Source organism: Haliotis rubra, unplaced genomic scaffold (genome assembly GCF_003918875.1).
Source record: "Haliotis rubra isolate DU_JTF1 unplaced genomic scaffold, ASM391887v1 Scf937, whole genome shotgun sequence".
In the NCBI taxonomy this organism is placed as follows: domain Eukaryota; kingdom Metazoa; phylum Mollusca; class Gastropoda; order Lepetellida; family Haliotidae; genus Haliotis; species Haliotis rubra.
In genome coordinates, this window is record NW_025767676.1 from 188,832 (window position 1) to 203,021 (window position 14,190).

The 14,190-nt window shown below is 39.2% G+C and overlaps 1 protein-coding gene across 2 annotated transcripts in view; it reads right to left on the reverse strand.

The window, feature by feature from the left end:
* The window catches only part of LOC124264684, a 66,889-nt gene that overhangs the window by 24,379 nt on the left and 28,320 nt on the right, over positions 1-14,190 (reverse strand). For both annotated transcript variants that reach the window (XM_046699440.1, XM_046699441.1), the window contains 2 exons: positions 13,960-14,038; positions 1,054-1,230 (listed from right to left, as the gene is read on the reverse strand). In XM_046699440.1, the coding sequence (XP_046555396.1) occupies positions 1,054-1,230; positions 13,960-14,038 (256 nt within the window). The remainder of the gene's footprint in view (positions 1-1,053; positions 1,231-13,959; positions 14,039-14,190) is intronic.

Genomic DNA, 14,190 nt, shown 5'->3' on the forward strand with positions numbered 1-14,190 from the left:
GTAGTAGTAGTAGTAGTAGTAGTAGTAGTAGTACAGCCAAGCTCTAAAGAACAATCTTCCAGTCACCCTCAGACGAAATGAGCCCCATTTATCTTTCAAGAACTTGCTGAAAACCTACGGCTTTTGAACTCCTTTTACTCTTACTGTGTTTTAACGATGTCTGCAGCGCCGTTGACATGTATATATAAGGGCTATGGCGCTTAGGAACGATAGGGTTTATAAAACACCAGCTTTTAACTATGTCCGAGATACCGAAATCACTTATGTTGGTCTGAGTGCTTCTCATAAGTCAAGCTGCTAATCACTAAGTTCGATGACACGAGCTTGAACTTGTTATTATAGCTAAAATTCATGGAATTATCATGAAAAGGCCCTCCTATTACCAGAAATTTGTGGGCCGCTGCAAATGGTATTGGACCGCTCAACCTTAACGACGGGCCACTATCAGTTCTGTTGTCAAGTGACGTCATAGTGGGTGGGTGGGCTTACGGTTCATTCGACTTTGGACTGGCAGATAGTCTGGGGCAAACAAGTCAATGCAACCCGAATTCCCGCTTTAGCGGTAATATTTAAGTTTCTTGCTGGTGCTAACCTTAACAATTGCACTATTAACGTTGTTGTTGGACCAACACCGAACACTGAAAACTGACGTTGTGTCTGACATAGTTTGACATGTTGCAGGCCATGGTCTTGTCAAAGACCAAGGTCGAATATCGTCACGTTCTGTTGTGACGTCACTTGCATTGTTTGATGACATAATTGCATTCGGTCAGTCAACCCCGTCAGAAGTTTGTTTTGAGTCAACGTACAGTCAAATTCCTTCATTGTTTCCTTTTTCTTTTCAACACAAATTCAATGTATTTTAGCAATAATAACGGTAATGCTATTTTTGAGGGCAGTGAATGGAAGACCTAGGGCTTCTGCAAATGATAAGGCCCTCAAAAATAGCATTACCGTTATAGTAGATCTTCACGCGGGGGCATGGTAAAAGATTTTAGCGAGACTGAGTGTTCACTAATATTTACTTGAACTAAGAATATCTGTTCTTCTTACCCATGCACGTAAGATTGACTTCAGTCCATCCCCCGCTTAACAAGCACGTGGTACTGTTATTTCCGCCAGTCTGCACGTGTCCTTCATCACAGGCATACTCTACTGTCGACCGGAACTTGGTTGAGGACAGGGTGTAGGAAGCCAACGCCACGTAAGGAGGACTGCCACAATCAATGTCTGTTGGTAAATAGTTGAACATTGTTAGTATCTCATCTATCTATATGATGACATTGGTGAATTTGTTGTTTTAGGTCGCACTCAGCAATATTCCAGCTATATGGCAGCGGTTGCAGTTAATCGAGTCTGGACCAGACAATCCAGTCATCAACAACATGAGCATCGATCTTCACAACTGGGATACGATAACGTGTGTCAATAAAGTCAGTGTGCCTGACCACCCGATTCCGTTAGTCGCCTCTTACGACAAGCATGGGTTGCTGAAGATCAGTTGTAACCCGGACCTTCACGGGGCTTACATGATGATGTCGTATATGACGGCGGCCAGTAAATAACCGAGACTGGACCAGACAATCAAGTGATCGTGGTATTGCTATGGTGCTGACAGAACAAGGTGATTATCCGGGTTAATCCTGTGACAGCTAAGGGACGTAATCCCGTAACAGTATATTGGGGGATCACTTAGCCACTCGTACCCATGGGAATCATATTCAAGGTTGGACTCAGCACTTGGTACATCACCATCACAAGGGATAAGTATTTCAATGTCAAAACATTGAAGGATCTTTTTAGTTTGTATTATCATTTAATTATTGCATTTTAAAAAGAAATAGAGTTATTGGATAAATTTTGATTAAAGCTGTGTAATTAGTTAAATCTTTTATGATTGTAGTTTAAATAAACAACTGATATTGTTAGTGGCTGTATCCTCGAAGGGGGTTAAAGGGTACAGTTGTACTGTAAACTTATTGTCCTCCTGAGAGGATACGTAAGTCCCTAAACAATTAGAGTAAATTTAAACTTACTACTATTTTTAATCGCAGTATATGTGTTATTTTGATTTATGGCTAGATTGCCCAAAATTGCTAACATCTGAAGAGATGGTGTAAACCCAACTAGGTCCATGCAGGAAGCAAATATACTGAAAGTCCCCATGGTCCCTAGTATGGTGATCTACCTTCAGTTGTTGGCAGTTCTATAGCCTGTTTTTACATTGTATTGTCATTTCTATTGGCATTGTTGGCAATGGACATTTACTTTGGTTCAACAAATTCGGACACGCTTCTTTAGGACTATATATAGAACAAACTTTATGGATAACAACTTCTTTTTATTCGTGAGTGCGACGTTTCGATACAGATTCTTGTACCGTTGTCAAGCATAATGGAACATGAAGAAGGGGGAAGTATATATATACTGGATGTAACAATGTAACAAAGAAAACAACATAATTAACATAATTGGCTAGGCAGAAAGCTGATTAAGCCAGAGAGTAGACAAAGGACAGGCGTGAAAGCCAATGATGTACAAATATAATAATGAGATGTTTATACAGCAGAGTTTATACAGTAGATTGGGCTTGGTGGATGAGTGCATCATAAGCGGATGGAATGAAGTATCCTTGGTCTCGGTTGATGGTGGGCTTTTGGCGTTTGATGTGGATGGCTTCGGTGAGCTTGCGTTTAGTGAAGTCTGTTTGTTTGTTAGAGAGACTTCTTTAGGACTTTAGATAACATCGGTTCCATCAGTCTTTTAACACATTTCCTACTATATAGGACCATATCTTTTGTAATATGAATGAGCGAAATTGAACGACCGTCGATCAGTATGAACGGTATGTGACATATGACTAGCTGATTTACATATCAGTCGGGTCTTGCAAGCAAATTATGTATTTTATGGCGTTTCTAAGCCGTGGGTTAGAGTATTCGGCAAGTGTAAGTATTTTGTTTGTTTTCCTTTTACTTAGGGCACAATGTGTTAAGCCCATTTCTGGTGTCCCCCGCCGTGATGTTGCTGGAATATTGCTAAAAGCGGCGTAAAACTAAACTAAGAAGTCCTTTTACTTAATGAATTGGCATGTGGGACATTTTTTATTATTTAGAATAATAGCGCTCTGTAAGCATTCGTACAGTGACGGTATTCACAGCCAATAAATGCCGAGAGTCTGGTTACCATTAATGGTTTGTGTAATACTTTATCTTTAATTTTAATGTTATTAACTGCTGGTCTGATTTCTCAGTTTGTTGAGGAGGAGGTTTGTGTAACAATCTAAACGGATCTGCATATCTTCTCTCCAAACTTGAAGGTGGACATCAGCCAGCTAAACGTCGACGTGTAGCAATCAGATTTACCAGCTTGGACTTGAATACATGATGTGAGAGGGACATGGCTTCCTATTTGTTAGCTTGTGGAGCATTGCTCAACTGAAAATGTGAATTGACGTGTGATATATGCCCGGTCATATGACTTAATATGTATATGTAAAGTCATGGACATGAATATGTAAATGTATCGTAAAACACTCGTTGGTTTGTTGTGTTTCTTTTTCATCATGGTATTCAAAGCTTTTTCAAAGCATCACGCCTCCGTAATTAGTCCAACACTGATGGTAATTAAGCTGATTTGATTAAGAGAGGCCAGTGGGGGAAGGGGCACTCCGGGCATAAATCCGAAGAGAAATCAGTTCTCCCGACTGCATTATGGTTGTAACTTTCTCTCACCTTCCCCGGTTTAAAAGATATTATTCTTTCGAATTTGATATCATTCTGTGTGACGCGGATTATTTTCTTTTATAATTTGTCTATTTATCTAAGCATTTACACGGCTGGGCATGGCAACGTATTTAGGAAAATAGACCATGGCAGTTTGACCAAGCCTTATTGAAATAGTCTCTATTACAGTTAATGACACAGGTATACATTGTTAACTTATAGAATTCAGTGAGCTCCTTCTGTATGAACAGGCATGTTGGTGGGTAACTATTCTTTCTAAAGTTGAAAATGATTCGTTTTGACAGAATGATGACAAGGTTTAGGGATAGTTATTTTTCGATAGATAACCAAAAAGAACGTTTTCTTTGGATATTGTTACCAGACATGGCAGTTTGTACGATATCCAACCTTCCAGGTCTCCCCAGATGGAGCTCACTTTGTTGCATTCCCAGAGTATGTGTATGACATCTTCCATTTGTTTTGAACAGTAACAGCATTTTGTACTGTCTACGTAACCCATCTTAGAGAGAAGACAGTTGGTTGGCAATATATGGTGTAAGATTTGATATTGGGACCACTGTAGTTCAGTCACTTTCGTGCAACTAAATGGGATAGAATTGATACTCTTCCTATCTTGTTCGTTAATATCATGTCCATGGACGTACTCCCATTTAGCGAAGTGGTTATTTCTCTCGCATATGTTTTTAATAAGTATTTTGTAGTAATACTGTGAACCTTTTTTTGTTTGTTCAGATGGTATATATGGAATGGTAAAAGAGGAGATTGTAGAAAAGTGTTTAATTTTGGTAATCGTTGGCTTCTAAAAAATTATTTTACAGCTTGAACAACACCTGTGCATGGATTATTTCTAGTAGAAAGTTAGTTTTCACGTTGAAAACAGTTTTGAAGGTTTCGAATGGCATGAATTGTCCTTTCTTATCTACAAGATCGTTGATGAAACGTACCCCATTTACAAACCAATCTTTGTAAAATATGCTGGTATTTCCTAGTTTTATGTTCTCGTTGCACCAAATATATTGTGCTAAAATGCCCTTATCAATTATACTCTCCCCGTGGATGTTATCTATAAAGTTCCACCAGGCCTTCATAAGGTCTTTGTAGTATGCATTTCGTATCCTACTAGTCATTTGCAAACTAAGTTTCTTACAGGTAATTTCAAAAGCAGTATAAGGCCCATAACGAGGTATATTTAAGAAGAATAATGGGCACCACTTTGACGTTGATTTTGATGCTCGTCGTACCATTGCTATTTTTGTGCATGGATTATTTCTAGGATTTGGGGGCATTTTCTACCTCCTTCTGATGGTCCACAAATAATCTGGCTTCTCCTTACTTTGTCGGGTTTATTTCCCCAAATGAACGCAAAACACTTTTTTTTAAATCGTTTAAGCCTAATATCTGGTGGATCTGGAAGAGATGAGAATAGATTGTTGCATTTGGGAAGAATAAGTGATTTTAGTATGGTGTTTCTCCCAAGGGGTGTCAGATTTCTTGAAGTCCATGTACACATGATGGTTTCGCATTTTCTAAATGTATTGTCATAGCTCAAGTCAATCATTTCGTCGAGATCAGTACTGAATTTTATTCCAAGTAGATCAAACGGATTTTGTCTCCAATCCAGGTTCCATTCTTGGCATAGTTTAATTCTAGAACGTTTTCTTGATCCTATCCAGAGTATCCTGGTTTTATCTATATTTACTTTTAACCCAGAAAATCTCGCATAGAAGCTAAGAACCTGTAGTACAGCGTAGAGGCATCGTTCTGAGGGATCAAGAGAACAAGTTGTATCGTCTGCAAATTGTGAGAGTAAATATTCAATGCTACCAATCTTAATACCTTTTATGTTATTATTGTTTCTTACTATTATTGCTAGTATTTCAGCACATAGTATAAAGATGTAAGGGGATAAGGGATCACCTTGTCTACAACCCCTAAATATTTTGAAATGGGGGGATTCAAAGCCATCAACAATTACACATGATTGAATTTCGTTGCAAAGGGTTTTTATACATCTTTTTAGTGAAATACCAAAGCCCAAAAAGTTTAGTGTCTCGTCTGTAAATCCCCAAATCAACTGTATCGATTGCCTTTTCAAAATCTACAAGTAGTAATAAACCTGGTATCTGGGAGGTATCTGTGTAGTCCAGTAAGTCATATATGTGTCTCGTTATTTCACCTATGTATCTTCCAGTCATAAATCCTTTTTTGTCATCATTAATCAATGAATTTAACACGGTTTTTACCCTATGTGATATTGCTGTCGATGCGATTTTATAGAACACGGATAGTAAGCTTATTGGTCGCCAGTTTTTCAAGTATTGTTTTGGTTTATTTCCTTTTGGAAGTACTGTTATTATAGTACTTGTCTTTGTGATATTGATAATTGTCCATTTTGTAAGCGCTATTTAATGACTTTAGTAGATATTTCCAAAGATCGTTCCAGAAAAATTTGATAAATTCCGCATCAGCATCAATCAATCAGTTTATTGCACGAAGGCCAGAGGCCCATATACAAAATAAATATGTATAATATGTACTTCTCAATATATGCGCGTGATAAATAAATAGAGCTACCTTATATTGTAATAGGGATGCTTTACATGAAAGTATTGAATACAGTTTTGTGGCATTAATATTTGATTGTAGCCATAGTGGAAAATACAGTTGCCTTAAATCATTATATACAGGACAAAGAAATAGAAAGTGTAATTCATTCTCTACAGTATTACAAAATGGACAGAACCTTTGTGATTTTATAATAGATGAATATCTTCCTTCATTGATAAATAAATCATTTAGGCCAAGTCTCAGGCGTATGAAAACATTACGAAGCTTTTACTACGTAAGTTGTACAGATACGACTCAGGTTCAAGTAAAGATTTAAACTCGCGATAACAATCATATCTTGAACTTTTAATATAAAGATGAATGCCAGTCTTGTTTAAAGATATCGATAGCCCTGGTGCGAAAGTGTTTGATAAATGCATTAACGTCGCCCAGGGTTTTGGGACAAACAAACAAATCCAAAGCCGTATCTAAACAAAAGATTACGAATACAGGTTGCCCAAGTACTTTTACCAATATTATCAAGATGGACAATCATATTGTAGGTTTTTTGGGCAGACGATGTTCTGGCATATTTATTACTTTACACCAGTACTTTAAACAGCGAGAGTAAGAAATTATGTGCAAAGGAAATCTCCCACATTCACCGTACACCATATTATTAGGGGGTAGACATCCCAACATTGAAAAACCTTTTACATGCAAGAAGGTGAACCTTTTCAATGGCATATAATTCCCTGTAGCCCCAAATTTCAGACCCATAAAGAAGAATAGGCTGTACTTGGGAATCAAACAATTTGAAAAATATATTGGGACCAACAACCCCCAACTTTGGTATAACAGAGAGCAATTGAAGTAGGGCCCTTTTCCCTCTAATTGCCAAATTAATAATGGATTTATTCAGATTTAGTGTATGTGTAAACAGTATCCCTTGATATTTATATTCGTTAACAACAGTCATACGTTCACATTTAAAGTACCACTTTTCTGTAGCTGCCCTTGGACCACCCTTACGAAAAACAACAATTTTGGTCTTTTCAAGATTAACATCAAGTCGCCAGTTATCTGAATAAGATGAAAGTGTATCAATTTGTCTCTGAAGGCCAATAACAGTACTTGACATAAGGATCACATCGTCGGCAAAAAGTAAAATGAAAAGTTCAACAAGATCAGGAAATAATTGGATGCCATGTCTGCCAGATTGTATAATGTCAAAATATAGTTCGTTGATAAAGAATGAGAGAAAAGTATGGGGCTTAGAACACAGTCTTGTCGTACACCAGTAGGACAATCAAAATAGTCACTGAAAGCATTATCACATCGAACACAAGACTTTACATTTGAATACATAGACCTGATAATATCAAACATTTTCCCTTTAAGGCCCCTATTTCTAAAACATTTCCACATTTTATCTCTATCAACAGAATCAAAAGCCTTCTAAAATCAACAAAAGCTATTAATATACATATAAGACTAGATGGATGGACACCAAAAATAGAGTCAGTAACACAATGACTGAATGGCTGATTGGCTGATTGTTCCGAATGCTTTTGAAAAGTATATTCAAATGAACCCACGCGTCTAACTGAAAATTCATAATTAACGTGACATAGTGATACTTCAAACAAACGCGTGGAGGAGCTAATGATTTGACACTGACACTGAATAATACAACCTGAACGTTCTTTCTGTCTCAGTGGAACCCCTGAGGAGAATACGGTGATGCATCTGATTATCTGGCTGGAATTGATTCAGGATGAACAGTGTTGTTTAGTTATTGATACCGTCAATTTTCGGGTGACAGCTTGTGGCGAATTGAAGGGTCACTTGGTGTTAATCCTGGCAGGGACATTGAAATAGAGTGGCCTCCCTTGGTTGTTTATTGTGGATCTCCTCCCCAACCTCGTCTCGCTCGTCACATTGATAAACATACCTACAGAGAGCTCAAACTATGAAAAGCTTTTACTTTGGTCACTTGGAAGCTTCTGCCTGATTCTCGATGCAGGAAAAAAAGGAAACTGGGATGTACCTAATGTGTGCGAGATCATGACGATTTGCACTGCCTGACTTGCCCCTGTCTACTGTACGCTGGACAATATTTGAGGGGACTCCTATGACGACCTGATTTGCCCCCTGTCTACTAGACAACATTTGAGGGGACGCCTTTGACGACCTGAGATGCCTCAGTCTACTATACGCTAGACAACATATGAGGGAACGCCTATGACAACCTGACTTGCCCCTGTGTACTGTACACTAGACAACATTTGAGGGGACGCCTTTGACGACCCGACTTGCCCCTGTCTACTGTACGCTAGACAACATTTGAGGGGACGCCTTTCACAACCTGACTGCCTCCGTCTGATGTACACTAGACAAACTAGAAACGGCATTATCTCAGGCAAGGCGGTTTTGATTATCTCTGAAATAGCACCATCCACACCAGCAGACTTTCCAACCTTAAGACGAGATACATCATCTAATATTTCTTATTCTGTAATAGGAGACTCAAGTAGAAACTTATCAACATCACTGAACTCGTCACATCCATTATCTGTATCTATTGTGTCATCATGTACATCATAGATAATATCGTCCTTAGAAAGCAAGTCCCTGAAGTGGCAAAATCATTCTGTTTGTGATATACTTTATACGGGTGGGGAGCCTCTTTGGAGGGTGCGAATATTTTGCCAAAACAGCCTTGGACTGTGGAGGGTACTATTTAGTCGAGATAGCCTTGAGTTTTGCACTCCACGCTTAAAAGCTCTACAGGAACTCTTATACTTATTTCTAATTTTACAATAGCTCCTACGATTCTGCTCAATGCGACAACGCCTAAACCGTCTGAGAGCCTTTCTGGATTCCGATCTAGCTACATTACACTCCTTGTTAAATTTGGGTTTACGATTTAGATCGCCTTGTCTAAACTGTCTCCTAATACAAGATGCCGAATCATATGTACACTTTATGAAATTGTCTATGCCCTCTTCAAGAGAAGTCTCCAATTTACTAAATATTGACTCATTATTGGCATCCAAACTTTCTTTGAGAGAACTTATAAATTCATCGTGCTTAGAAGCATTCCATACAAATTTACTAAAACCAGGACTCTCAGAACAATCAACTGTCCGGTTAGACCGGTATGTACAAGGAAACCTGAACGGCAACTCCAGAGGAAAATGGTCAGAATCAGGTCTATCACTAACATTTAACTTTTCTACGAACTCAAACAAATCAGCAGATGCAAGAAAATAATCAACGACACTTGAGCCATTTTCTCCAACAAATGTAAACTCTCTACCTATCTCTCCATTCTACTCTACCGTTCAATATGAACAAGCGACACATAACACAGATTCAGTAACACACGCCCAAATCTGTTAACGATACTGTCATGTGACACACGCTGGTCAACAGGAGCATTATCTAAATCTGTATAGATATCATCATTGCCAAATTCATCACGATCTTCGCAAATAGGATTATTTTCATTACTAGTACGAGCATTAAAATCGCCACGTAACAGTACATGCGAAGTAGACTCCAGTCTTTCAATGAGACATCTTGAATCAGAACTTCGGTCGTAATATGGAGAATTCACAAGGGGAACATATATACAAACAAGAAATATGTCATTTGGTAGATTAAATACAGATCTCTGAAATTTCAAACACACTAAATTGTTGATTTCAGTCTTCAGTTCAACACATCTGTTTGCAATGTCCTGTCTCACACATACACACACGCCACCTGAGTGTCTGCCAGATGTGGACAGCTTAGCTGCTGGGGCGAAAAACAATTGGTATTCTGTTAACCAGACTTCATGAAGTCTGTTATGAACGTTTCCGCCGTAAAACCATCTGGCCCAGGACTCTTGTCATTTTTTAAGTGCTTCACAGCTTCCTGTATCTCATTGTAGGTCAGCTCACCTTCTAACCCCTGGGTTATTTCATTTGATATTTTAGGAGTATCGTATTCTTTTAGTAGCGATCTAAGGTCTATTCTTAAAATGTCATGTTTTGAGTATAGTTTCGACACGGATTATTATTTCTAAAATAAAAAACAAAAACCAAAAACAAGTTAGGTTTTTGTGCTCTGGTCTCGATGTAAAAAGGCAATATTGTATAACCAACCGGTGTTTACTTGAGGTACGTGACACCCACAAAGCATTTTCACTCAATACATCAAGTGTATTCGACTATTAATATACACATAAGACTAGATGAATGGACACCCAAAATAGAGTCAGTAACACAATGACTGAATGGCTGACACCTAAATCATTGTTCCGAATGCTTTTGAAAAGTATATTCAAATGAACCCACGCGTCTAATTGAAAATTCATAATTAACGTGACATAGTGATACTTCAATCAAACGCGTGGGAAGCTAATGATTTGACACTGACACTGAAAAAATACAACCTGAACGTTCTTTCTGTCTCAGTGGAACCCCTGATGAGAATGCGGTGATGCATCTGATTGTTTCAGGATGAACAGTGTTGTTAGTTATTGATACTGTCAATTTTCGGGTGACAGCATGTGGCGAATTGAAGGGTCACTTGGTGTTAATCCTGGCAGGGACATTGAAATAGAGTGACCTCCCTTGGTTGTTTATTGTCGATCTCCTCCCCAACTCGTCTCGCTCGTCACATTGATAAACATACCTACAGAGAGCTCAAACTATGAAAAGCTTCTTTACTGCTTGGTCACTTGGAAGCTTCTGTCTGATTCTCGATGCAGGAAACAAGAAACTGGGATGTACCTAATGTGTGCGAGATCATGACGATTTGCACTGCCTGACTTGCCCCCTGTCTACTGTACGCTAGACAATATTTGAGGGGACGCCTATGACGACCTGATTTGCCCCTGTCTACTAGACAACATTTGAGGGGCCGCCTTTGACGACCTGAGATGCCTCAGTCTACTGTACGCTAGACAACATATGAGGAACGCCTATGACAACCTGACTTGCCCCTGTGTACTGTACACTAGACAACATTTGAGGGGACGCCTTTGACGACCCGACTTGCCCCTGTCTACTGTACGCTAGACAACATTTGAGGGGACGCCTTTCACAACCTGACTGCCTCCGTCTGATGTACACTAGACAATATTTGAGGGGACGCCCTTGACGACCTGACTTGCCCCTGTCTACTGTACATTAGAAAACATTTGGGGGGGGACGCCTTTCACAACCTGACTGCCTCTGTATGCTGTACACTAGACGATATTTGAGGAGACGCCTTTGACAACCTGACTGCCTCTATATCTGTCTACTGTACACTAGAAAACATTTGAGTGGACGCCTTTGACGACCTGACTTGTCCCTGTCTTCTGTACACTCGACAACATTTGAGGGGACGCCTTTGACAACCTGACTGTCTCTGTCTGTTGTACACTAGACAACATTTGAGGGGACGCCTTTGACAACCTAACTGCCCCTGTCTACTGTACACTAGACAACATTTGAGTGGACGCCTCTGACTTGTCCTTGTCTACTGTACACTAGACAACATTTGAGGGGACGCCTTTGACAACCTGACTTGTCGCTGTCTATTGTACGCTAGTCAACATCTGAGGAGACGCGTTTGACGACCGGACTTGCCTCTGTCTACTGTACACAGGACAATATTTGAGGGGGCGTCAGGTCTTTGGTTTTGCAGCTGTCAAAGTAGAGCGACTATGGTTGTAAATCAAACTGCTAAGATCTTTTAGGCAGGCGCGCAAATCAGTTTAAGTTCCTGCATCAGAGACACTGTTGAAGAGCAGCCTCCGCGTGATGAGTGCCTTGTAACACAAATAGCACATCACACGCGATACAGCAGCGGGGGCCGATAAAATACACAATCACTGTCTGTCTCGAGACCCTTTTGTGTATATTTGATCAAAATTAAAGGACATGTACCTTCTTCGTGGCATAATGTCATTGTAGTCCCTATACCAATACCAAGTCGGGATCATACAGATCCATAACATTCCCGACCAATATCATTACTTAGCTGTATCTGTAAAACCATGGGGTCACTTATTTTTTTATTTGCGGGCTTCCTGCTCAGTCGGGATTATAAAGCAATGTTTTTACGTGTAACTGTCCGGTTTATACAGCAATCCGAGAAAGACAGAATCCGAGTTTGACAGAGTGCACTGTACATAAAAAAAAATTTAACTTTCTTTTTGGGGGGATGTGTGTGATTGGGGGGGGGAGGTGGTGTCATTCACATTGTACATGATTCAGCATAAAAATCTTCATCACCTCCACTAGTATAGCCATAAATTATGAACGGTCCCTAATGCACAACATATATTAGTTGCCTGTGATATCTATACTGTTTTGGCTATGGAACTACTAGGGAAATACTTTTCTAGTTGAAAAGGTGCAATACAAACAAGGCATATTTTTGTATAAATTATTCAAACCTGAAGTCTTTGTATTTCTGCTCATCCTTGATGGCATTATCCCATTTAGTATGTCAGGACATTTATAAAAGTGTTTGTGCAAATGTGTTGTTTGTAAATGGAAAGTTAAAGGTTTCTCAATTGACAACACACAACCAAAGATTCTGCAAAAAAGCGAAGTGCAGCTAGTGAATATTGAAAATTTAATAGAAAGTACCTGCACGCGTGTGTCATCTGTTCAGCGTGTAAATGCTTCACAGAAGATTCTTGAAGCCACGCACCTTCTGATCGTCTCACCCTTGTGCATTGTCTAAGTGAATGTCATTTTCAAATGCAAAGGGTTGGTTGTTTGTCATTTACGCCATACAGTGATTAGGACATAACAATCTAGTCTCGTTGTTGATTAAATCGCCGTTATCTTCGATTTAAGGACATTCTTCAGTCGGCTGAAGAATTGTTAATATGAAACACATAGGAAACATACATTGACAATTGCAATTTCTGTAGGAAAAGACGCCCTCACGATTTTATTCGTAATGCTGAATAAAAAAAATAAAAAATAATTCCACTCGTCCTTTTTAGGTTAGTACTAATAAACTGACATGTAAAGACATGAAGAGAAAGCATTCGCTGCAATGCCATTATCGAAAAGAATGTATGATTCAAAGTACATCATATGAGTCAAATCAGTAACACGATATGGCTGAAATATTCCCGATGTGACTTAAAATCTTAACTCACTCACTCAAATCAGTAACATGCTAACGATTTAAGCAAAGGTCGATCACGCAGGCATGTATAAACGCCAAAGCCAGGGCAGAAGCAGACTGAATTATCTTCTCAGCCAGATACCTTTGGACGAAACTAAAACATATGACGAAAATGATCTGAGTGGATTACTATAGTAGCAATTACTCCTCGGGTAAGGGATAAGGAAATGGACCCGTGAACTCCGGGTTAGAATTAATCTTCAGTAACCCATGCTTGTCGTAAGAGGTGACTAATGGGATCGGGTGGTCAGGCTTGCTGACTATGTTGACACATGTCATCGTATCCCGATTGCGTAGTACCAGGCGCATGCTGTTGATCACTGTATTGTCTGGACCAGACGCGATTATATAGGGACCATGTAGCTGGATTATTGTTGAGTATGGTGTTAAACATTGAGCAAACAAAATGAAAGGACTTAGCAACCAATGACCCTTCAACATACACAACATGTAGTGTAAGAACCAGGGACCAACTTACCCAGTAGCTGAAGGCACATGTGAGGGGACTTCTTATTTCTGACAAAGACTTCTATATCAGTGCATTTTGTCGACACAACCTGAAACCAAACATTCGCGTGTATAGCCAAAGTTTGTGTATCATAATATGTTTCAAAACGAGCAAGCCAAGCATATCTATTAGTTTTCTGCCTTTAAGTGAAAAACATGTAATCCATTTCTTTTTACATTTATGGTACAAGTGGTATGCTTT